Source organism: Podarcis tiliguerta, assembly GCF_965153285.1.
Source record: "Podarcis tiliguerta genome assembly, chromosome: 13".
In the NCBI taxonomy this organism is placed as follows: domain Eukaryota; kingdom Metazoa; phylum Chordata; class Lepidosauria; order Squamata; family Lacertidae; genus Podarcis; species Podarcis tiliguerta.
In genome coordinates, this window is record NC_139546.1 from 16,564,454 (window position 1) to 16,587,501 (window position 23,048).

General features: G+C 46.5%; 1 protein-coding gene across 7 annotated transcripts in view; it reads left to right on the plus strand.

The window, feature by feature from the left end:
- The window catches only part of SHANK1 (SH3 and multiple ankyrin repeat domains 1), a 103,989-nt gene that overhangs the window by 15,386 nt on the left and 65,555 nt on the right, over positions 1 to 23,048 (plus strand). For 5 of the 7 annotated variants that reach the window (XR_014504121.1, XR_014504122.1, XM_083408089.1 and 2 more), the window contains exons 2-3: positions 12,727 to 12,969; positions 19,686 to 19,889. Coding sequence is in view for 5 of the 7 variants with exons in the window: in XM_083408089.1 (XP_083264215.1) it covers positions 12,760 to 12,969; positions 19,686 to 19,889 (414 nt within the window). In the remaining 2 variants the exon portion in view is untranslated. Of the gene's footprint in view, positions 1 to 12,726; positions 12,970 to 17,760; positions 17,871 to 19,685; positions 19,890 to 23,048 lie in introns of those variants that run through there. The other 2 variants (XM_083408090.1, XM_083408091.1) reach the window with 2 other exon arrangements.

Genomic DNA, 23,048 nt, shown 5'->3' on the forward strand with positions numbered 1-23,048 from the left:
ATAAATAAGGTACTACTGCAGTGGGAAGGTATATGGCATCTCCATGCACTCTGGCTTTCATTGTTCCGTTGCGCCAGAAGTGGTTTAGCCATGCTGGCCACATGACCCAGAAAGCTGTCTGTGGACACCAGCTCCCTCGGCCTGAAATCAAGATGAGCGCCGCAACCCCATAGTCGCCTTTGACTGGACTTAACCGTCCAGGGGTCTTTTACCTTACTATTATTATTATTATTATTATTATTGCTATTTTTATAGAAATATAGGTGCCATAACTCACAATGAACTCCTGCCTTGTTCTCTTGTAATGGCAATGGCGCCTGAGAGGTGCTGGAACTGTGTTCCTGTGAGTTCTGGCTGAAAAAAGCCCTGATTACTATTTTAATCAATCAATCAATCAATCAATCAGTATACCCATCTTCTCTGCATTAGTTTATTCTGTTTGCCCAACTCTCTCATTCACACACACACAAACACCAAACACTGATTTAGGAATTCCATCACCTTCTTGGGAAATGAGAGCAAGGGGGCCTGATTGTTTGGGTGACAATACACCCAGTAGCAGGAGGGAGCAAAAAGATTTTAGTGGAGGCAGTTCCCCCCCCCCCCCATGCTTGTGGCACAAGAACCTGAAATGACTAAAGATGCACAGAGCTGGGTTTATTGGTCCACTGTGCTTTGAGTCCATAGATTCTTCCTTAGAGACTACTGATCTTTCTCCCTGTCTCCCCCACCCACCCACCCAAAGGAGCAAAAACTTTCCAACTTTTGATATGGTGTGTAAGATATTTTTGATCATTTTTTTTCAAAGCAACAAATCAGTTGCCCCCAAGGGAGGACCAACAGATTCTAACTGCATTGGGCCAATAAATTATCCTCTGTGCACCTTTGAGGTCTGTTCGCTGCATTTCTCCATTTGATGTGCTTCTGTATTTCCTCCTTTGGGGTTTGAGGCGTAAGTGCAATGGCTAGACTTAGAGCATGAGGCTTGGATTGTGGAAATGCAAGGTTAAAAAACTGTTCAACTCTGAAATACAATTGTATGGTTCAGTCGTTTTTTGGCTTAACAACCTGAAATATGAAAAAGCCTTCTGCCTGCACAGGTAGCCTCTTCATTTTTTCATTTGCACGAGTGACAGATGTACTAGGAAACCTCTCATTAACCATTGCCGAATTCACAGAATGTAAGGGAAAACCCAGGTGTATGGCAATGTGATGGAGAAAGCAGCGGAAAGAGCTTAAAATCACTATGGGGGGGGGGAGTTTCAATTTTGGGGTCTTCCTTAAAAAAGCTCAACAACTTTGTGGGTGTCAGGAATTTTACTTTTTGAGGCGGGCTGGACTAGATAACTCTTGGAGTCCCTTCCAACTCTACAGTTCTATGAATATGTATCATAGGGCTGCCATACATCCAGGAATTGGACAGGAAAATGGCGCCTGGGTGGATTTTTGTCAAATCAACGTATGGCAAGGGCGTGTGTGTTTAAATTTTTTAAAAATCATTTTCAAATTCCCCCAAAACTTAGATTTTGGGGGGAGATGTTTCCCAAAAAAGCTTGATGACTTTTGACCCGCTTTGGGGAATATGGAAACCTTAATGTATTCTTGTTGTGGAACATTGGCATTGTGCTGAGAAACAGAGGCCTAGGGCAGGGGTGATGAGCCTGTGGCCTAATGGCCACACGTGCCCGTCAAACTGATCTCACGTGGGTATCTAGGAGGGGAAGATGGAGAGAAAGGGAGCAGCAGCAGCGGAGAGGGAGAGGGAGGGAGGGAAAGAAAGAGATGACAGAAGGAGAGAGAAGGAGGTGGCAGACACTGCTGGCTATGCACACACCACACATTCAAGGCACATTTAAAGCGCATGGCTCCCCCCAAAGGATCCTGGGAACTCTTGTTTGTTAAGGTTGATGGGAACTTCAGCTCTGTGGCAGAAGGAGAATGAGGAAAGGGGGTGCCTTGCTCTCTTTTGGCTTAGGCCCTGTCTGATTTTTAGCTTCTCAGGGCGCCATCAATTACTCCTGAGGTGATACATGACAAAATAAAGGTTCCCCAGAAGTGTGGCCTACAGGGTGCTTTTCACTTCTGGAGGCAAGGCAGCTGGGGGGCATGGGGTGGCGGGTGCAGGAATAAATAGCCATTACTCATTTCCGTGTGTTAATTTGTTTAAATGTATGCAAACTTAAAAAAAAAAAAAATGCCTCAGGTGAAGACTTTGCTTTAAATAGAAAAGGCAAGCTTGCCTTAAACAAATAAAGGAGCAAGGAGAGAAACCAAAATTAGATCATTTTGAAGCTAGCCGCGTGATTGCTTTTGCCTAGAAGTGAAATCTAGCCACAAACGCTGCCCATTGGTCTCCCAGAAATCCTGTCAGTTCCTCCAGCCTGCTTTGAATTGCAAAGTGCTTATGTGAAACAGAGTGGTTAGTGAAATGTGTATATTCCCTTCTGGGTGACATTTTATGGGCCACACAGGCCCAGTGGTGGGCGGAGCCAAAGGCTGAAGTGGGCAGGGCAATTAAAGCCAATTTTACTTTTTGTACAGAAGGCTGGTTTCTACATTTCTACATTCTACTCCAGCCTACCTTGATCTGGTTCCAATGCAGGTGTACTTCCATGACCACTCCCCATAAGGGATATAAATGCTTTTCTGCTTATTTGCTCAAGAAAACTGGAGATGCCAGCCAGATGGAGACTTCAGTTGCTAAGCGGGCATCCAGAGATCTCCATGTGGTTGCAGTTGGACCCGCGCCAGTCACAAAATGCACCTGGCGAATTTCGAACACTAGTCCTTTCCGGTTCCGTGGTTCGCACCACTGAGCTGCAAGCCCTTTCCTCTGCTTAGATTGCCAGCCAGCATTTTCAGCAAATCCGTGGCTCCTAATGGAACAGGTCAAGGTCTGCCTTCCTACCTTGACTGCCCTCTGATCCAGTGAGGGAATCGGTATGTTTGCACCCTCAGAGACCTTAATTAGTGCCTGCGTGAATATATTTATCCCTTATCGTCACTAAAAGTGAACTCAAGTGGTGCCGATGAATACAAGGTCAAAAAAGGCCACTTAAAAACCAAAGGGAGGCCTTTATGCCCAGGGGAACCTCAAGAATGGGCAGTGCAAAGTACACAAAAATATATTTTTTTAAACTGGCCTAATGGGGGAAAATAAAACAACATAATTAGGATTGAGCAGCTCCATTATCCGTGGAATGTTGAGTGCTGGCTTAAAAAGAACGACAGAAAATGGGAGACAGAGAGAGAGATATGAGGAACGGCCTGTTTATACAGTGGTACCTCAGGTTACATACGCTTCAGGTTACATATGCTTCAGGTTACAGATTCCACTAACCAAGAAATAGTACCTTGGGTTAAGAACTTTGCTTCAGGATGAGAACAGAAATCGCGCTGCGGCAGTGCAGCAGCAGTGGGAGGCCCCATTAGCTAAAGTGGTGCTTCAGGTTAAGAACAGTTTCAGGTTAAGAACGGACCTCCGGAACGAATTAAGTACGTAACCAGAGGAACCACTGCTGTATCCTGGAGATACACATGATCCTTCGGGAAGAGCCTTTGCTCAGAGATAAAGCATCCACATTGCATGTCAAAGTCTCCATCCTCAACCCACAGCGTCCTCAGATACAGATGGAATGCCCCCCCATCTGAAATCCTGGAAAGCCATTACCAGTCTGTGTAGCCAATACTGAGCTAGAAGGATGAATATTCTGGTTCGCTACAAGGCAGCTTTATACAGACCTGGCTGGCATCCTGCACCAAGGTCACTCCTTTCTAGGAGGCAAGCATCCACGAGAACATTTCATCGCAGGTCTAGCTGGTTCCTCCTAATGAGAGCTTGAGAGTCTTGAGTGCCGAACAGCTGGAAGTAAATTGAGGTAGCTGTAAAAAAAACTAAGGCAGTTGGCTTCTATGTACTTCAGGAATTCCCTGGGTTTGCAGAAGTATGGAAGTGTGTACATGGAAAGAAAGAGACTTTAACTAACAAAAAAAAACAGATGCAAACATCGCGTAGACAATGGTCTGACAGGTATCAATGAGCTTCCAGGCTTACAAGAATGTTGGTGGTAACGGAGGGGAGAGGAAGGAAGGAAGGAAGAAAGAAAGAAAGGATGGATAGAAGGAAGGAAGGAAGGAAGGAAGGAGTGAGTTTAAAGCAGGGGTCTGCAAAGTTATTGTGGCTTGGGGCGGTTCATGGTCCCGCAGACGCCACGGTGGGTCGGAGTGTGCGTGTGTGGATGCATGCGCAAACGCTATTTCTGGTGCTCCTTCCGGCACGGAGGAGGCATGCGCAGCTTCCTATTGGCCAGTGTCCATTCCATTCTGCCAGTGTCGGAGAAGGAAATTCCCGCTCTGCTCCATGCCGGTTTAGCGCAGCACATGGGAGCCAACAGTGGGGGTCCCCGAGTGGGAGGCAGGGGTCCATGGGCCGGTTAAATGACCCCCATGGGCCCCATGGCTTACAAGCAATGTTAGAAATTAGCCAGGGGCCAGGCGCGTTTTGCAGGGGTCCAATTGCGACCGTGCGGAGATCTCTGAATGCCTCATTGGCAACTGACATATTCCTCTTGCTGGCCTCTCCGGCTTTCTTAAGCAAATAAGCAGAAGAGCTTTTATACCCCACCCGTTTCTCCAAGGACTACATGGTTCAGCCCCTTCCTCAATTAATCCCTACAAAGTAAAAAAAAAGGTAAAGGACTCCTGGATGGTTAAGTCCATTCAAAGGCCACTATGGGGCTGACCCTGTGATGTAGGTTAAGAGGCCACCATTGGCCCAAGGTCACCCAGTGAGCTTGATGACTGAGTGGGGATTCGAACCCTGATTTCTTAGGTCCTAGTGCGTCACTCTGACGACTACACCACACTGGTTTCCTAGAGTACTTCTGCTATGGGGCGGCTCTATCAATTAAGTAAGTAAATAGATATGGGGAAAGCAAAATGTCACTTAGAGAAGGATCTGAAATATTTTCCTTGAAGCTTGAATTTGTTTTATTCTGTATTGTTTTATTTAATGTGTTGCAAACTGCTTTGAGATATTTTTTCCTTAAAATATAAGGTGGTATAGAAATGATAATAATGATAATAAATAAAATTTCATCACCAAAAATAAATAAAAAGCACCTAGATATTCCGTCGTGGTGGCCTTAACCTAGGTTTAAGGTGCCATTTGATGGTTAGCTTAGATATCTGAGTTTCTAACACTGCTTAGAAGCTGTTATCTGCGCAGGAGAAAATGATACCATTAGCAGTCCTGCATCTGCACAAGCAATAAGTGGCAACCAGTTCGACTGCAAGGCTGTTTTTGGGTTTTTCCCTATGACCTCCCGCCCACTCATAACAGCCAGCATCCTTGTTCTTTCTTTTGTGTTCTTTTTTTAGACTGTAATCCTCCATGTGAGGCCTGGCCTTGCTTGTATTTCTTCCATACAACGCCTGACATTCTTAGGCTCTTAACCAGCGCACCGGCATTTTGTGCCTATTCATGCGCAGGACAGGGAGATTAAAACAGAAGAACTGCCATTGCATGCCCGTGCATGTTAATAACGTCTTAGAAAAGCACCCTCAACACCCCTGAGAGATAGCTTAGTTGGTAGAGCAGGAGACTCTTAATCTCAGGATTGAGGGTTCGAGCCCCACGCTGGGTGAAAGATTCCTGCATTGCAGGGAGTTGGACTAGATGATCTTCATGGTTCCCTCCAGCTCTATGGTTCTATGATCTCCCCTCCTCAGCCCCCCAAAAGTTATTTTAAAAAACCAACCATGTTTAGGAAAATTTTTAATATTTAATGCTGTATTGTTTTTAACATTCGATTGGGAGCCGCCCAGAGTGGCTGGGGAAACTCAGCCAGATGGGCGGGGTATAAATTATTATTATTATTATTATTATTATCATCATCATCATCATCATCATCCCTGGGTTAGTAGACACAGAGTATAATGGAGTATATATGGAGCTGTGTTGGGAAAATGGCCACTCCAAATTCTCTACCTCATTTGTGTGCAGCAAGAAGGGGTACCACCAGATTGCCCAGTGTTGTGTGGGAGGGATTCAAGTGCATGCCAGGAACTTTGGGTTTGTGCAATCAGTTGTACCTTGTTTTGCGGCCGGGATCCGTTCCGGAGCCCCGTCCGCTAGCCAAAAAGGACGCAGGGCAAAGTGCCGCGTCTGCGCACACATACGGAGCTGTTTGCCCTTCTGCGCAAGCGCGATTTAGCACTTCCGCGCATGCATGAGCAGCAAACCCAGAAGTAACCCGTTTGCTGGAATGGATGCTAGAGAAGGTGAATGTTTGCGGAGGTATTAATGTAAAGGGGTTCAAAGCACTGCTACAACATACCTTCCAACATGCCCCAGAGAAAAAATGGGATGCGTGTCTTTCGGGACCGCACTCCCATGCGGGCCATGTGACTCACATGAGAGCACGGCACCCAAAATGCACGTCTTTCGGGGCCACCATCTCATGGGAGTCAGATGACTCACACGAGAGCACGCCCCCCTCAAAAAAACAGGATGTCCCACTTAAATCGGGACAGTTGGGGGGTATGCAACATATGCACTTGAAAGAAAAGGCAGACTTTTTGCAGTTTGTAAAGTGACAGGGAAACGTGTGGAATGAATGAAGAACTGACGGAAAGACATATAAACGCCCCCACAAGCAAATCGGGAGGGAGGGAGGATGAAAGCTTGTTGTCGTGTAACCTCTCTGCAAGCAAATCAGGACAAAAGTTCAGTAAAGATGCCATCTGCAGGGGCCCAAATTGTGGGGAACATTCCACCAAATATCCCTTATGGGGAGGACAAATTCTCTAGCAGTGCCTGGAGCAGGAGCTCATACATCTTCTCCCAGCAACCCACCTGGTCCAGCATCTTCTTCTTACAACGGCCATCCAGATGCCTATGCAAAGCAGGACCTGAGCTTCACAGCACTCTCCTCTTACTGCCTCAAACAGGGGAGGTGGCTGCTGTGTTGGCAGCCTGGAATATCCAGACCTCGAGTTGTTATGAGACATTTTGGGGCGGGGACAGCAAGCATCAAAAAAGCGTGGGGCAGACAACATTCTGCGAAATAGCCCCCTTTCCCTGGGGGTGGAAGAGGAGGATATACTGATAAATGTCTTCAGAGAAAAATACCTTCCAGCGGAGCTCTGAGCAAGCTCGGCTTCTTAGAAAACAGAATTCTGCAGCCAGTGGCACTCTAATTTCTCTCTGTTCCTGCATAATCACAGTCTCGTGCTCTGAGCATGATGACAGACCCTCCAAGTGTTCCTAATTTCTAGGAACAGTCCCGGATTTATAGAAGCCGCCTAGGTTTTTGATTTGATCCCGGAATGTCCTGCTTTTCCTTAGGATGTCCCTATTTTCATCAGAGAAATGTTGGAGGGTATGGAGTTATGCAACCCCCTGAGCCAAGGAGATAAATAATTATACAACCTTTAGAAGACATCTGAAGGCAGTCCTGTATGGGGAAGTTTTAAAAAAAATGTTTAATGCTTTATTATGTTTTTATATATATGTTGGAAGCTGCTCAGAATGGCTGGGGCCACCCAGTTAGATGGGCAGGATATAAATAATAAAATTATTATCATTATCATTTTTATTATTATTGAACAGGATGCCCCTAGCTTCATGGGAGAAATGTTGGAGGGTATGCAATGGTCTCTCTTTTCCAAGAGACTTGACACTTCTGTGTTGTCTGCCTGCCTGCCTGTCTTTACGTGTAGTCTCACACAAAACAGTGACACGTTACAGTAATGGTAACACTTGAGGTGTTACACAAGTGTTATATATGCACACATTTTACTCCCCTTGTGCTAATACCATTTAACACCATCATTATTAACTTCCATCTGGAGTATTTACAGTATCAAACATCTCGCGAAATGTCCTGTTTTACACAAGAGCCTTGGGGTGCCCCGGACTTGCACAATTGAACCAGATCTGTGTTGAGTCCATGTCTACATTTACAGCATTTTAGCAAATCTAGTTTCAACCTGCTTTACAAAAGAGAGAGAGAAAGAAAGAGAGAGAGAGAGAGAGAAGAGGATACTCCCAAGTATTTTGAATAAGGTCTGTCCCAGGCCTGTCATGTGCTGGGTCGGATCCACACCCTTATGCCACTTTAACAGTCATGAGGAATCCTGAGAACTGTGCTGGGAATTATAGAACTGTGAGCTCAATGCCTTTAATGAGCCACAGTTCCCAGGCTTCTTTGGCAAAAACCATGATGCTATTTTTTCGTTTTCGTTTTTGCCTGCTAAAGTGGTGCTTTTTCCATTTTCAATGCCTGCTTCGAACAGATATTTGCGGGACGTACTGAGCCATGAAAGAGAGCATGAACCATTTCCGAGGTGGACTCTGAGCTCCTACTGAAAAAGCCAGCTTGTATTAACTTCAAAGTGGCCCAGATGTTTGTGTGAATTGCCCTCTGATCTCATTGACTTGGCTTCCTGGGGATTTTCTTCTTCTTCTGGCATTCTTGATGTTTCCAAGGACCTATCTTTAGTTATGGCATTATCCGATGATTCTGAGGAAGAGGGAGAAATTCTATGAGAACTTTGTGGTAATACAGATGGATGGATCAGTCTTTTTCCATTTTACGTAGGTTTTGTGTGCATTCAATCACAATTCTTCTCTATTTCATTTTTTTGTGGATTTTTAAAATAAAAGTACATTTAAAAATTGTATACAATTTCTGCTGAAATACACATTTCGTGTGCTTTTCTACACTTTCCCCCAGAATATGCATTTTTACATGGATTTGCATGCACATTTATGTGCATATATTTGAGCTGAAACAAACTGTTACCTAGCACTCTCCCATCACCACCTCCAATAAGACAAATCCCAATCTGGAACCAGTGCAGAGAAGACTTCATTAGACTTGGTCAGTATGGGGCTGGTTGCCTTTGTGTTGAGTGCGGGGTCAAGCAGTGGTCAGCCAAGCTCTTCACTGTGGCATCAGGCCTGCATCAGGCGGAAAGGTTAGCAGGTCTGAACAAAAGAACCTTACTTTGCAAAAATTTGGAGAAGTGTACAGTCAATTTGATACCTGAATTCCCACCCATGTAGGTTGGTTGGTGTGCTTTAAAATGCTGACTAAGCAAAAAAAACCTCCTCCGCCACTTTAGAGTTGGACCTTGAGTATGTTACCAAACAAGGGATATCTCTCTCTCTAGTTGCAACTGATGCCAGAATTAGTGTCATTTCCACAGAGAAGATATGGGGAGCTACATCATACCAGGACAGACCACTGGCCCATGTAACTTGCTATTGTCTACACTGGCAGTAGATCTTAAGCAGAGAGCCTTTTACATCAGTTACTACCCACGATCCCGGTGGCAGACAGGGCAGGGATCCCTGCGTGGGAGCGCCTGGCTCAGTGGCGTAGCGTGGGTTGTCAGCACCCGGGGCAAGGCAAGTAATTTGCGCCCCCTAACCCCCAGATGTTGCGCCCGGTGCGGCCGGCCCCCCCTGCACCCCCCACGATATGCCACTGGCCTGGCTCATGCCCCCTCCATATCATGCGTCCAGGGCTATTGCACCCCTGGCCCTCCCCACACTACACCCCTGCTCCTCCTGCCCCACCGCCCACAGTATCTGCCTGGCTGCGATAATATCTAGCAAATGAAATTGGAGGTGTCAGGGGGTTCAGAGCAAATGGTGTCCTTTAGGGCTAATTATAGGCCCTTTTGGCAGGTGCCGAAAGTGGGGCAGGCGTCCCAGGGCTGTTCTGCTTTCTGGGACGTCGTGTGCTGCTTGCACACAGATTGCTTGGGCCCTGGGGCCGGCTGGAAACTGGGACACGAAGCATGAAAAGTCAGTGAAGGAGACTGGGGTGGAGGTGGTTGGGGCGGAAGGGAACATTCGGCCAGCATGCAGAGCAAAGAGCTGAAGCGAGGGATCTCCGCCTTGCACGTCTTGTGGAGGAAATACAGAGACAGGGAACTGGGAAAGTAAGGGGGTGGGGGACAAGATCTGACAGACATGCAGAAATTAAAAGGGCAAAGTGGGCGGGAGGAGTGAGAGAATGGAAGCACTGGGCAAGCGAAGAGGGAGAATGTGCATGTTATTCAGGTCATTTCCAGGCGTTTGCCATTTTGGGGAGGGATTCCCAAAAGATTGGATTTTTCGTGATAAAGGAAGCAGCGGGAGAATGCCTCAGAAAGTGCGTCACCGCACTTGCTTTGATGACCCATCACCTAACCTCCCGCAGATAAACCGGAATGAAGGCATATTAAGCAGCCAACGTTGTCTAAGCTCCCTGAAAAGAAATCAGAATGGATGCTCAATAAGCAGCTCATCTGGAAGCATCATGCAGGCATGTATGCATGCAAATCATTCCGATTGTGTGCCACTAAGGAGCATGTTAAAATAAGTGTTTTGCCTGTTCAAAGCATCACGCACCATGACCCAGTGGCGCTAAACCAAACCGTGCCTAAGTGTGACTCCACATCATAGCTGTCAAGTGCCCCTTATTTGAAGGGTCAGTCCCTTATTCCAGTGCCATGTCCCGCTTCTGTCCCTTATTGATGGATGTCCCTTAAATGATGTCCCTTAAATTTCAAAGGAAGCAGCTCCTCTCCCTCCCTCCCTGCCGGCCAGGGAGGAGGGAGGCTCCAACTGTGTTGCTTGGCTGTGTTGCTGACCCAATAAGAAGTCTAAGAACGACTGGGGGGGGTGGAGCTTGCATGCCTTGTGTGTGGCTAGTTAATGCAAGCTGAGGGGGTTTTTGAATGCTGGATGCCATTTTGTTGCACGTGCTGCTGCAAACTTTGCAGTGCAAAGCCAGGCCGGGGAGCCATCTTAAGTTGAGGCTGCATAGGCCTTGTGGTGCATGTGATTCAGATTCTATTCAGTTGAACCTCTGGTTACAAAGTTGGTTGGACAGTGTTCTCAAAGCTACCCAGCATGAGTCTGACCAGACTGCAGGAGGACAGGAAGACTGGAGTGCCTGTAACAGGTGAGGCTGCAGGTCCCTTATTTTGGCTGCTGGTCCCTTATTTTCAAATCTGTAAGTTGACAGCTATGCTCCACATACCACTATGCTTCTCTGCTGCTGCTGCTGCTGCTGCTGCTGCTATGGTACCTGGCATTACATATTAACCTAGGTTCATGGTTTGCCTCTTCCATACAAACCACAAGCCTTGGCTACAGCTTATGGTTGGGAGCAAGACAAACCATGAGCCTAGCATGAGATGTAACACTAACCATGGTTGGTTTGGATGTAACAAACCATGGCTTAGCACAGGTAGCGCAGCAGCAGAACAGGGAGAGGAGCGAAGTGGCTGGGATTTTTACTGTGAGTACACACACAGTCACACATTCACGCTTAGCCATGGTTTAGTTTAGCGTCATGTGCAAACTGGGCTGTTGCCTCAATAATCATGCTCCGGAAGTAGGAGTGGGAAGCAGGTGACTGTGTGTGGATTGAAAAACGAAGCTCGCAACGTCTCTGTGTTCCTCCCTATGCACAAGTTATTCTCCCCATCTCTCTCTTCATAGCTATGTTCCCCGGGGTTCTTGCCACATCTGTACTGGAATGAATCCTCGTTTCAGTGCAGATCAAGGCAAGCTGCCTGTCAGCAAGTCTTCCAGGGATTCAGAGCTAATAAACCAAAGGCTGATGTAGGAAACACGACCCCCTACTCCCCCTTAACACCGATCCCTGGTAGAATAGTGGGGGGGGGGAATTGTGTGCCCACCCCCACCCCACCCCATTTGGGGCTTACTGACTGCAGCCTCCCCCTCCACTCCTCTTGCTCAGTACTAGTGTATGGAGTTGTATTAAACACGGAGAAGGAGCAGCAACTGAGGAAACCGGGGAAGAAACATAATTGGACCTCCTGTGTGGCACAAGCTGTGGGGTGGGTGGTGAAATTAGATTCCAGCTAGGGTTGCCAACTGTCCTGTATAATACAGGATTGTCCTGTATTCCAGGGTAAAGTGCTACATCCTGTATTGATAAGGTTTTGTCCTATATTTCTCTCTCTGTGCCAGGTTAGGGATCCTCTCCCAATGCATGTTTTTTGAAAAGGGTTGTGAAAGGTCATTTAAGCGCTGGGTAGCCAAGCACAGACAGTGTGTGTGTGTGTGTGTGTGTGTGTGAGAGAGAGAGAGAGAGAGAGAGAGAGAGAGAGAAATTCCAGAGGGGCCACCCTGTGTGGCTCCAATAGATTGTAGTGGATTGCTTTGAACTCACTTCATCACCAGGTGAAACAACAGAACAAAGATTCTGGACTAGATTCCACTCTAGTCGTAGTACTGTATGTCTGCATGTTTTTGTCTGCACGCCTTAGCGTGTCTTTGTTTTGTGTCGGTATAGCAGAGAAAGCAAGAGAAGGGAGGCCTCATTTTTGCTTGACTTGCCTGTCAGCCTTGGTTTGTGTGTGAGAGTGTGTGTGTGTGTGCACATTTGGGTCTGTGCCCGCTTGCTCAGAATGCATTATTCAAAGACCATATTTCTGTATCTGAATACGTGTGTGTTAAGAGATCACATCTTGGCAGAGCAGTGCTGTAGAGGCCATCCCTGTCCCTTTACCACTACGGATGTAAAAAGAGATCTGTTGGATCAAGCCTGTGGTCCATCTTACCAGCATCCTGTTATAACCATGGCCAAACCAGATGCCCATGGGGAGCCCAGAAGGAAGGCAAGCGGCTACACATCTCTTGCAATGCTCCTCCACAGAGGTAACCTTTAATCTCTTTCTCTTTCCCCATCCCTGCAGTGCAGCCAGTGATGGTGCCCAGCGCCCCCGACGATGCCCCAGAGCCCCGAATCAAGTGCGGAGGAGGAGGAGCACCTCTCCCAGTGCCCCGAGGGGGAGTCGGGCTCGGAGACCTCCCGCGAGGGGCCCAGCCCGCCGGCCAGCCCCGCTAACCCTGACCACAGTCGCTCCATGTCGGTACCCGAGGACGCACACTTCAGTATGATGGTCTTCCGAATTGGCATTCCTGACCTGCACCAGACGGTGAGGAACCAAAGAGGGGACGGAGTGCGGGAGAGGCATGGAAGCTCACCTGTGCCCAGGTGCATGCTGAGGTGTAGCGGGAGGCAAGTGTGGAGGATATTTTGTGTGTGTTTTAAAGAATCTAGCCAAGCTCTATATTGAGCGTTGGGGAGAAATTCCAACCCACTGAAGACAAGAGCGACAGGCGATGTCGAGTTACCGGTTTCAAAATTAATTTTTGCCGTCTCTATCCCACCATCCCTAGCTGACACGCTTTCGTGTTTTGTGTCGTAATTCTAGCCATCTAGATGGTTACGATGAACCCAGGAATCGGCCTTAAACTGGGTCAGACGGTCTATCATGCTCAGTATTGTCTACACTGACTCACAGTAGCTCTCTGCAGTTTCATAAGGGACTCCCATCTTTCTCAGCCCTACCTGCAGATGCCCAGAATTGGACCTGGAACCTTCTGCATGAAATCTGTGGTGCTCCGCTACTCAGCTATGGCCCTTTCATAGCAATAGTAATAGTGCCATCTATAGGTGCTGAACCAAGTTTGAGGGCTGGTCTCTGCCCTGAGGGGTTACAAGAAGGAAAATGGAAGCAGATTGTGCAAGGTTGGCACGATCAGGTAGTCCCTGCTCCTCCTCTTCACAGCTGCAGTCTGCTTGCTTGTTCAGCTACCTCTTGCTCTGGCTGCCCAGATAAGAGTGGTATATGTCACTATCTGTTTGCTCCCTGGCTCTCTGCCTGGCAGGCATGCAGGTGGCAGCAGAGATGAGGAAGAGAAGGGGGAGCAGTTTGTGAGAATGGCAGCATGGAGTTAGACTCACTGGGAGGGAACGGGGCAGAAGGTCTTGCACAAGGCTCTCCAAAACCTGGAGCCAACACTGAGAATATGTTGTCGTTTCATTTACGTGTACTTAGGGTTAGGTATCGAAGCGCAAGGATGAGACACATTGGGCCATCCCAATATGTTTTAAAGTGGCCTCCCAGATGCTGTTGAACATCAGCACCCAATGGGATGTTCAGGAGTTGTACTACAGCAATATCCAGAAGGCCACAGGTTCTCCACATCTGTTGTAGAGTATGGTGACGAGGCAGTTGGACAGGATTTTAGCAAATCGTTCCAGTAATCGGGTAGATTTCCTCTGATACAGGGCTCTTGTTTGCTCCTTTCCCCTGTGCCTCAGATGGACATGATATAATCTGCGTAGCGTGGGTTGCTCAAGGAGGGAACCGGTTAAATGGGCAGAGAGTTTTGCGGACAGGGATGTGTGTTCCTTGATTCTGCAATGCTGCCCAGGAAGGTCTGTGGCTGATGGACAAATAAAAGTGGGGCTTCCCTTCTTGGCTGGGCTCCACACACCCTACCACCACCACCTCAGTCCCTAGAGGGGTAATTAATGCAGAACTGGATTCATCCTTAGCTCAGCACTAAAGGGAACTTATTCCTTCCTCACTTCATTAGCAATAAAACCAGGACACTCAGCAACACACACACACATACAGACATTGCCACCAGCACCAGTCCTTTTATCCAGCAACCCTTTGATTTGGAGAGCCATCTGCAGACCTAGGCGAAGTGTGCTCCCTGCCCCCCCTTTCCCTTTCTCCCCGCCTGCCATTAGGGTCCTTGCCTGGCTGCACAACCACTCCCTGGGCACCCCAGAAGTCTCGCTGCCTGTGTACATGCCTTCTTCATCTCACTCGGCGATGATTCCATTTGTATCACATCTTTCCTCCAAGGAGGTCAAAATGGCGCGCATGATTCTCTCCCCCTGTTTATCCTCACAACAACCCCTATGACTGATATATGATTAGACTGGGAGACAGTGTGCTTAATGGCTGAGTGGGATTTGAACCCTGGTCCAGCTGTCCATCCACTATACCACATTGGCAGGGCACACAGATGCGAGCCTCTCTAACACACCCACCCACCCCAAAAACACCCCACATATCAGGGGGTATTAGCTTTTAAAATTTGTTTTTCTTGCCCCACCCTATTCCAAGGGTTTGTGAGTGAGCCGTAGTATTCTTAAACCCAGAAAGTCCACACTGTATGACTTCCGTATCACCTTGAAAAAATGTGTCTGTGGACCTGGACCTTGCTTTTAAGATGAGGTGGTCAAGGACGTCCTGAGTGTTGCTTACTTTTCTGGTGTATTTTCTACATCTGCTTATTTAACGGGCTAGTCATGAGGTCAAAAATTATACTGTTCATCATTGTGCAAAATGAGTTCCTCACAATGGATACGAAAAGAAAGAAACCTTAAGCGGCTTGGCAATTGAGCAAAGGAAAAATGAAAGGACACGAATCGGCTTTTGACAACAGCCGCCATTGTATATGCCAGGTCATCCTTGTGGAAGGGGTCAACATCCCTGGCTATTCTTTGTGGGAGCTGTATCCCTCCCCCCCCCCCGGCCTCACAGCCCCCACTATTTCTGGGGTCCATGTTTGTGGGGCTCAATCCCAGAACACATTAAAAAAACCTGAAAAAGGCAAGAGAACTTTTGAGTATATGTGGAACATCTTTGTCATAAGGCGGTAAACCCACAACCTCACAACCCCACAGTTCTGGGTCTGAGGTTGTGTCTTCCTGTACATCTCTTTTGAGAAGTTAACCACTTCTCAAGAGTAACATCCACCCTGGAAGTATAATCTCGCTTCTGCTACTGCTGCTGCTAGGCTCAGCGTCAGCACACAGCAGCCTTTGGGAGTTGTCAGGGCACACCACGGCCTCACCCCCGGCTTTTAACAAGCAACTGGGTGTAGGAGCCACCATTTTGATTTCCCTCAGCATCTCCAACATAGCATTGTTCTGGGGCATTGTGAGAGAGCAGCCATCCGCAGCTACCTCTGCCGCTGTTACCAGGTGGACGGAGGGGGCACATCAGAAGGCATTCTGCCAAGGGCCTGGTGAATCCTGGAACCAGCCTTGCTGCTGCTGCTGCTACTAAAGGGTAAATTTTGCCAAACAGAAGAAGATGCACTTCTTGCAACAAATTTGCATTTGCTAATTTGCATGCATACATGCACATTTAGAAATAATGACTATACTTTAAATAGCAATGTAATGTTTTTCATTCCAGCAGAGGAGAGACTATGAGCAGGTGACCCATGAATGGCTGCTTAATCCACTATGTAGCTGGTCGCTGTGGTGGATATGCAACTTCATTCTCCGCCCCCCGGTCCCCCTCTTTAAGGTTTTTTGTCCTTAAACCAGGCTTGGACTAGCTATTCTTTCAAAAAAAAAAAAAAAAAGAAGAAGAAGAAAAAGAAGAAGAAGAAGGTCTGTCAAATAAAACACCTCCCCCAGCAAAGTAGAACTTATGGCCATACTTCTACAATAAGAACAATGGGCTGTATCCAACTAAGTTTTCCTCTGAGTAGTTCCATTGAAATGAGTGAACTTAAGCTAATGATGTCCAGTGGTAGGACTAGTGCTGGATACGGCCCAATAATTTATAAATCACCTCAAATATCTATGTGACTGCAACGCCCATCACCCCTGGCCAATGATTCTGCCAGCTAGGGATGACTGGAGTTGTAGTCCGCTGGGGACTCAAGTTTGAGAAACACTGTTCTAGAAGAATACATGTCTGTTCTCGATGGTGTTCAGAGTTGGCCCAAGTATTGTACAGATGAAATGCCAGGGACGCCCCCGGTGGCCCCTTATTCCCCTCACAGTCACAATTCCCAGAGCGGTTTAACAGTCAGTCCCTCTTCCCAGGGAGCTCTGGGAATTTGTAGTTCTGTGAGGGGAATAGGGGTCTGCTAGCATCTCTTAGCACCCTTCATGAACTACAGTTCCCAGAATTCTTTGGGGAAAGCCATCTCTGTCAAAAGCGGCATGAAAGTACTTCAAATAAATAGGGCAGATGGAAACTTAATAAGAGCTGGCTAAAATAACCTTTAGTCTCTTTCACTTAGCCATTGCTGTTTGAGTCCTCTATTCCTGCGTCTTCATATCCACACACACATCATATATGTCTAACACCACTTCTCCTCTGTGTACACAGTGTTTTGGGAGGTTGGGGTTTAAAATGTGAATATTACATTAAGCTACCCAAAGGCCACTGTTTGTTGGTCTCTACACTATTTTGGAGAAGGCCCCCTTTCTTTTTTCTCAGTCCCCACAATAAAAACAGCAACACCCAAAGCCATAACATTTTACTGATTCTTCAAAGCTGTTCTCCCCCTTCATCTTGGGTCCCATTTCTATTCACAGGGGCAACCATGGAAACCGTTGCTAGAGATCACAAATTGTTGTGACCATGGAAACAGGGATGGAACTGCCACCATGTGTCTGGCTGGTTGTCCCTTCATGACCCCCTCTCCTCCCCCCAGTCCCCAAATCTGACCCTGGAAGCCGGAGGGGTGAGGGAAGGAGGCAGGGACTGCTGGGGTAGTTGGAAAGAGAGAGTATTGGTGCTAACGTGAGTTGAGAACCCTGCAGAGAAACTCTGGGTGCCATAAAAAGAGCAAAAGACACCAATCCCATTTGAGTCAAATGCATACCCTCCAACATTTCTCCAATGAAAACAGAGACATCCTATCATACCCTTCAACATTTCTCCAAAGAAAATAGGGACGTCCTAAGGAAAAACGGATCAAATCAGAAACCGACCCATGACTGTGTAAATAAGGAGCTTTTCCCTGTCTCCTTTACGAGTTTCTTGCAAGAGTACTATGTGTGGGTCCGTTTTGTATAAATACGTCGCCATTCTGGCCCGTTGCACCCTCATCACGGGTACCCGCACGTTTCCTACAGCCGCTGCATGTGGCAGAGGAGGCCATGGGGCGCATGCACCCGGTGACTGGCAGGCGCTGTTGCTGACGGAGCATGCCTGAGACTCAGGGAACCATCCCTTTGGACGTGGCCTGCGCCACGCGCGGCTCAAATGCCCCTGCCGCAAATGTAAATCGGAGTAATCAAGTTGGCATGTTGCGTTCTCAACCTAGCAATTTCCTTGATGGGAAGAGGCGTTGTGTCTTGCCTGCCTGTCAGGATAGGCAGTGACAGCACATCGGGGATGAAAGAAGAGTACATGTTGCATACTCTTGGTGTTGTATTTTAAATTGCCGTAGCCCACCTGGGTGAAGGGCATAATAATAATAATAATAATAATAATAATAATATTACATCCAGAGGCAGTGAGGGGAAGACTTGGGACAACATATACTGTCTATCCCTGTGGTGTTGAACCTCTGGCCTGCGCACCTAATTAGGCCCACCAGGCCTAATTTGGCCGGCAAGGCCCAGCATTCAGCCTATAAGACTGTTTTGGCAAGCCACACCCACCACCCCTACATCTGACATTATATATGTAGGGCATACATGACGTCAGGTGTGGGTCAGCTAAAGACTTGATCGGGGTGAAAGCAGGTTTGCAGGCACCTCATACACAGTGCATTACAACAGACACTGCCACTGCCACACACACAGAGAGACTGCCTACAGATAGGCCCTCTGTCACCATTCTTGTAATTCATTTTACGATGAAATTCTTGGTAGCTCGATGTCTGTATTACTTCTCAGATTTTGTCTGGAATTCTCTGTTGAGGAATCACTCGAAATTAGGCCTGCCCCAGGCAATAGCTGCAGGAGGCCTGTAGGGACTTTGTCCCCTCAGGGAGACTGCAGGCCCGTAGCCTGGATTTCAGCTTTCAATTAACAGTGCTTTTTGTTTTTCGTTTTTAAAAAGTGCAATCTCTGTCCCTTTCATTTGCGGAGATAAGATGGAAAATACGCAGGCTGTATTCTGCACAACAGTGTGGGAAAACATAATTCTAGTGTTCTCCTGGCTGATGAATGCAAAGGCAGCTCGGATGAACAGAAAAGTGCTGATTTTTATTAAGAAGTTTTTTTTAATGAAAAAAATTACAGGGAACATCAACCAGTTACAGGATCTGTTCACAACTACATCCATACCATACATTTAACAATTATAGGACTTTATTGGTAATGGAAAGTCTTGGGAACTGTAGTTTGTTCAGGGTGCTGACCGTGCAGAGCTACAATTCCTAGCTTTAAATATATGATGTGAATGTGAGACGCATAAGGTCTGGGAGTGCTGACAGTTAAATTACCTTTATAATATTTTCTCCCCAACATGACTTGTGGGATAGGTGGTCAAAGAGCCCCCTCTCTGTGAACTAAATTAGCTGAGCAAAAGGAATATTCTTGTACAATCTTGTTCTACAATCAAAAAACTGTAAATTTATTAAGCTACCTCTTTTTTAGATCCTGACTCTTCTGTGCTCATTCCCCACATTATGTAATCTTACCACTCCCCCCCCCCCGCCCACCATCACAAAATTTATAGCCCAGGATGTAGAAAGATCAGTATTAAATCCTTTTTTTTTTTTTCCTTTTTAAGCCAGTGTGGCATCGTGATTAGAGTGGTCAAGACCCAGGTCCAAATCCCCTCTCAGCCATTAAGCTTGATGACCTTGATGCCCAAGGATGACCTTGGACGAGTGATCACTAGGTCCGTTGGCTTAGCCTACCTCACAGGGTTGCAGTGAGGATAAAAGGGGGGGCAGAATGCTGTAAGCTGCCTTGAGTCCCTTGGAAGAAAGAGAGGATGTGGATCAATAAACCAGATTTAAAAGGGCCGAAACACTGCTTTAGAGCAAACTCAAAACAAGGTGCCACTTTGTGCCATTTTGATGCATTCCTTTTGCTCTCAATTCCACCCCTCCCTCTCCCACTGGCCCAAAACCATTTCAGAAATGCCTACGTTTCAACCCTGATGCGGCCATCTGGGTGGCAAAGCAACAGATCCTCTGCACTCTCAATGAAAGCCTCAAGGACGTGCTGAACTATGGGCTTTTCCAGCCAGCCACCAATGGGCGGGATGCCAAATTCCTGGACGAAGAGCGCCTATTGCGCGAGTACCCACAGAGTTTCGAGAAGGGAGTGCCCTACCTGGAGGTAAGTCTGCTGGTCCTACAGCATACTGTAGTCAGAAGGGAGGACTGCCAACGGCAAGGGGGCGTGGAGCCTTTGGGAGCCAATTTAAAAACAAATAGCCCAGGCCGTGTAAAAGTGTTGCAAAGGAGATGTCAGTGCTATCCCCCGCCCCAATACACACACGCATGCTTTTAAAATGCTTTTATTTATAAAATATTTTTATTGTACCTTTCAGCCCCTCAAGGCAGCTTACAATGACCAGTTGTATAAATAATACAAAGCAGAGTTAAAAAGCAGAGCCAACGAAAGTGCTAATATCAGTAAGATCAGCAGAGGCTCAGACATGATTTGGAAGACTCTGCTAGGAAGATAATTTCCTCTGGGTGCCCCTTCTCCCACCACAAGACTAGGCAGTGATCATATCATCATTCCCACCCTCTAAAGTTTTTCATCAGTTATGCACCACTGCTGTTGAGAAGCAGTGAGTAATTGCCCAGGTACCCGGATGAGGAGAAGATCCTATACCTGGGACTATTTGGTCCTGGTTATTAGGCCATGCAGTTCCAGGTTGCAGCAAACCCTTATTCACCAGTCATTGAGCAGCAGGCAGCGGGCAATAGGGAAAGAGCATTTTCTATCATTGCACACAGTCCCAACTGTCCTTAGGTCCCAGCTGCCTTAAAATATTATGTTTATTGGGTGTTTAATTTTCTCTTTGCGTTTTCACATGAAGCTAAACCATAATTTGCTTTAATCATGGCTTGAGCCACAAGAGTCGTCCCGCAGACAAGAAAAGAAGCCACAGCTTTTTTCTCTAGAACTTGGTTCCTTTTTCAGCTGTTCTTCCCCTTGGCTTCTGTAGCTTGTCAAGCATCTGGAGTGGAATGATCCAACAAACCAAGGTTGTCCATTTTGAACATAACACCAAACCATAGTTAGAACAAGCCACAGACCATTGGTTTACATCATGATTTGTTGCTAGAAAGATAAACCATGCTTAATCTACTGAGTTCGGTTCAAGCATTCTAACATACCACACTTTGACTCAACAAACCATAGCTTAGCATTATGTGTGAACCAGGCATGTCAGTTGCCTTGTAGGCCTGTTGTCAGGCAGTAAGAGAAAATATGACTATTTTAAATAAAAGGGTGAAGCCTTTTACCCAGTGTTTTGAAAGTTGGATGTCTTTCCCTCCAACCTTTATCAACTTAAATCTGGAGACAGATAATTGTTTTGTTTTAAGATAGTTGGGAGGTAGAGGGAAGATAGTTAAAATTGGTATGATAGACCCCTTGTAACATATAGTAGAAACAGTCATTTTTATTTATTTTTATTTTAGTCCCTCGGTAATTTTTGACCAAATGGGTCTTGCAAGTTTTGGAAACTACAAAAACATGCCAGACCTGTTTGATCAGAAATAATGATGGATGAGCAAATACACTTTGTAAGTAGCTCTGTCCCAATACCATCCACTCTCTGGAAAAACACAAACAAAATCCCAACAGATATTCATGGTGCTTCTCTTCCATGTACTGTCATGACAACAGTACAGGCAATATTTTTCAAGTAACCGCATTCATAACACATGCAAATACTCATTGGTCATTAGAAATAATAATAAAAATAATGAGGATGAGGATGATGTTTGGGAAATAAAGAGTGACAAATTTGAATTAAATGTGTCACAGCAAAATAATATGTGGGAATGTTAATTGTATGTCCCTAGTTGGAAGGACCCTAGATTTGTAATCTAGATTTGTAGGCTACATGAAGGACATAAACTAATTTTGGAGGACGGACTATCGCTATACCTTACATGCAGAGGGTCTTGCATTCAATCCTTGAATTCTCCAGTTTAAAAGAGCCAGGTCTTGGTAATATGAACAATCCCTGTCTGAGTACCTGAAGAACCACTGCTGGTCAGAGTAGCCCTTTTCAAGGGGTCCTTTGTTTTGGGCAAACTGCTGGTACTGAGGACCCCCCCCTTTGGGAGGCAAAGGATAAAAGCTCATTTTGCCACACACCCACCGGGTTTGATTCAGATAAAAACCCCAGGCCTACAATCTGCCACTTTCCCCTCTTCCTCTTTAAGCTAGGAACTCTAAAGGAGAAGGTCAAGCAGGAGAGCCTCAGGGACCAGATGGGACAAAAGTCCCGTTAAGGGTTGTGTCTAATGTTAGTTACACTCTAGTAGACCCAGTGAAACTAATGGACACAATTAACTTAGAATCATAGAGTTGGAAGAGACCCTGAGGGTCATCTAGTCAAACCCCTTGCAATGCAGGAATATGCAGCTGTCCCATACAGGGATCAAACCTGCAACCTTGGTGTTATCAGCATGACGCTTTAGCCAACTAGGCCATCAGCTGAGGTCCATTAATTTCAGTGCATCTACCCTGAGTAAAACTTAGCTGGACCCAACACATGATGTATATCACAAAATGGTCTGTTTCACGAGTGCATAGCCACACATCAAGGATACCTATCAATACATCAACTCTAAATAAAAACATGTGGTGAGTTGGATCCAGAAGTTAGTGAAGCTGGAGCCGCTGCCCCCCGCCCCGCTGAAATCAACGAGACTTTGTAATGACTAATCTATCCCATTGATTTCAAATGAAACTGAAGAATGACTTGCTGCCTCTGGATCTGCCCCAGTATGCATTCAGTATAAAACCTAAGATTAGCAATGATGAAACCATAGGCTTGCATTCTAAATATATAGACTCATATGAGGCAAAGGAAGGTGTGGGGGGAGCAAGAGAGAGAGAGAGATGAATCCAGTGAATTAGAGAAGACTTGAGAAAATAGATATGTCTCGAGGCACTACTTGAAGAGTGGGAGGTACTGAATCATACAGATATCTGGAGTTGACATTCTTCTTCCAGATCTATAGATGTTAAATCTGTGGTTGCGTGGAGGGCCAGACACATTGGGCAGATCCACCCCAAACATTTCAAGGGCACCCGGCGCACATTTAAAGCATGTTATGTCTCCTAAATAATCCTGGGAACTCTAGTTTGTTAAGGGTGCCTGGAACTTGAAGCTATTATTGGCCGAGGGAGCCGGCGTACAGCTTCCGGGTCATGTGGCCAGCATGACTAAGCCGCTTCTGGTGAACCAGAGCAGCACACGGAAACGCCATTTACCTTCCCGCCGGAGCGGGGCTATTTATCTAC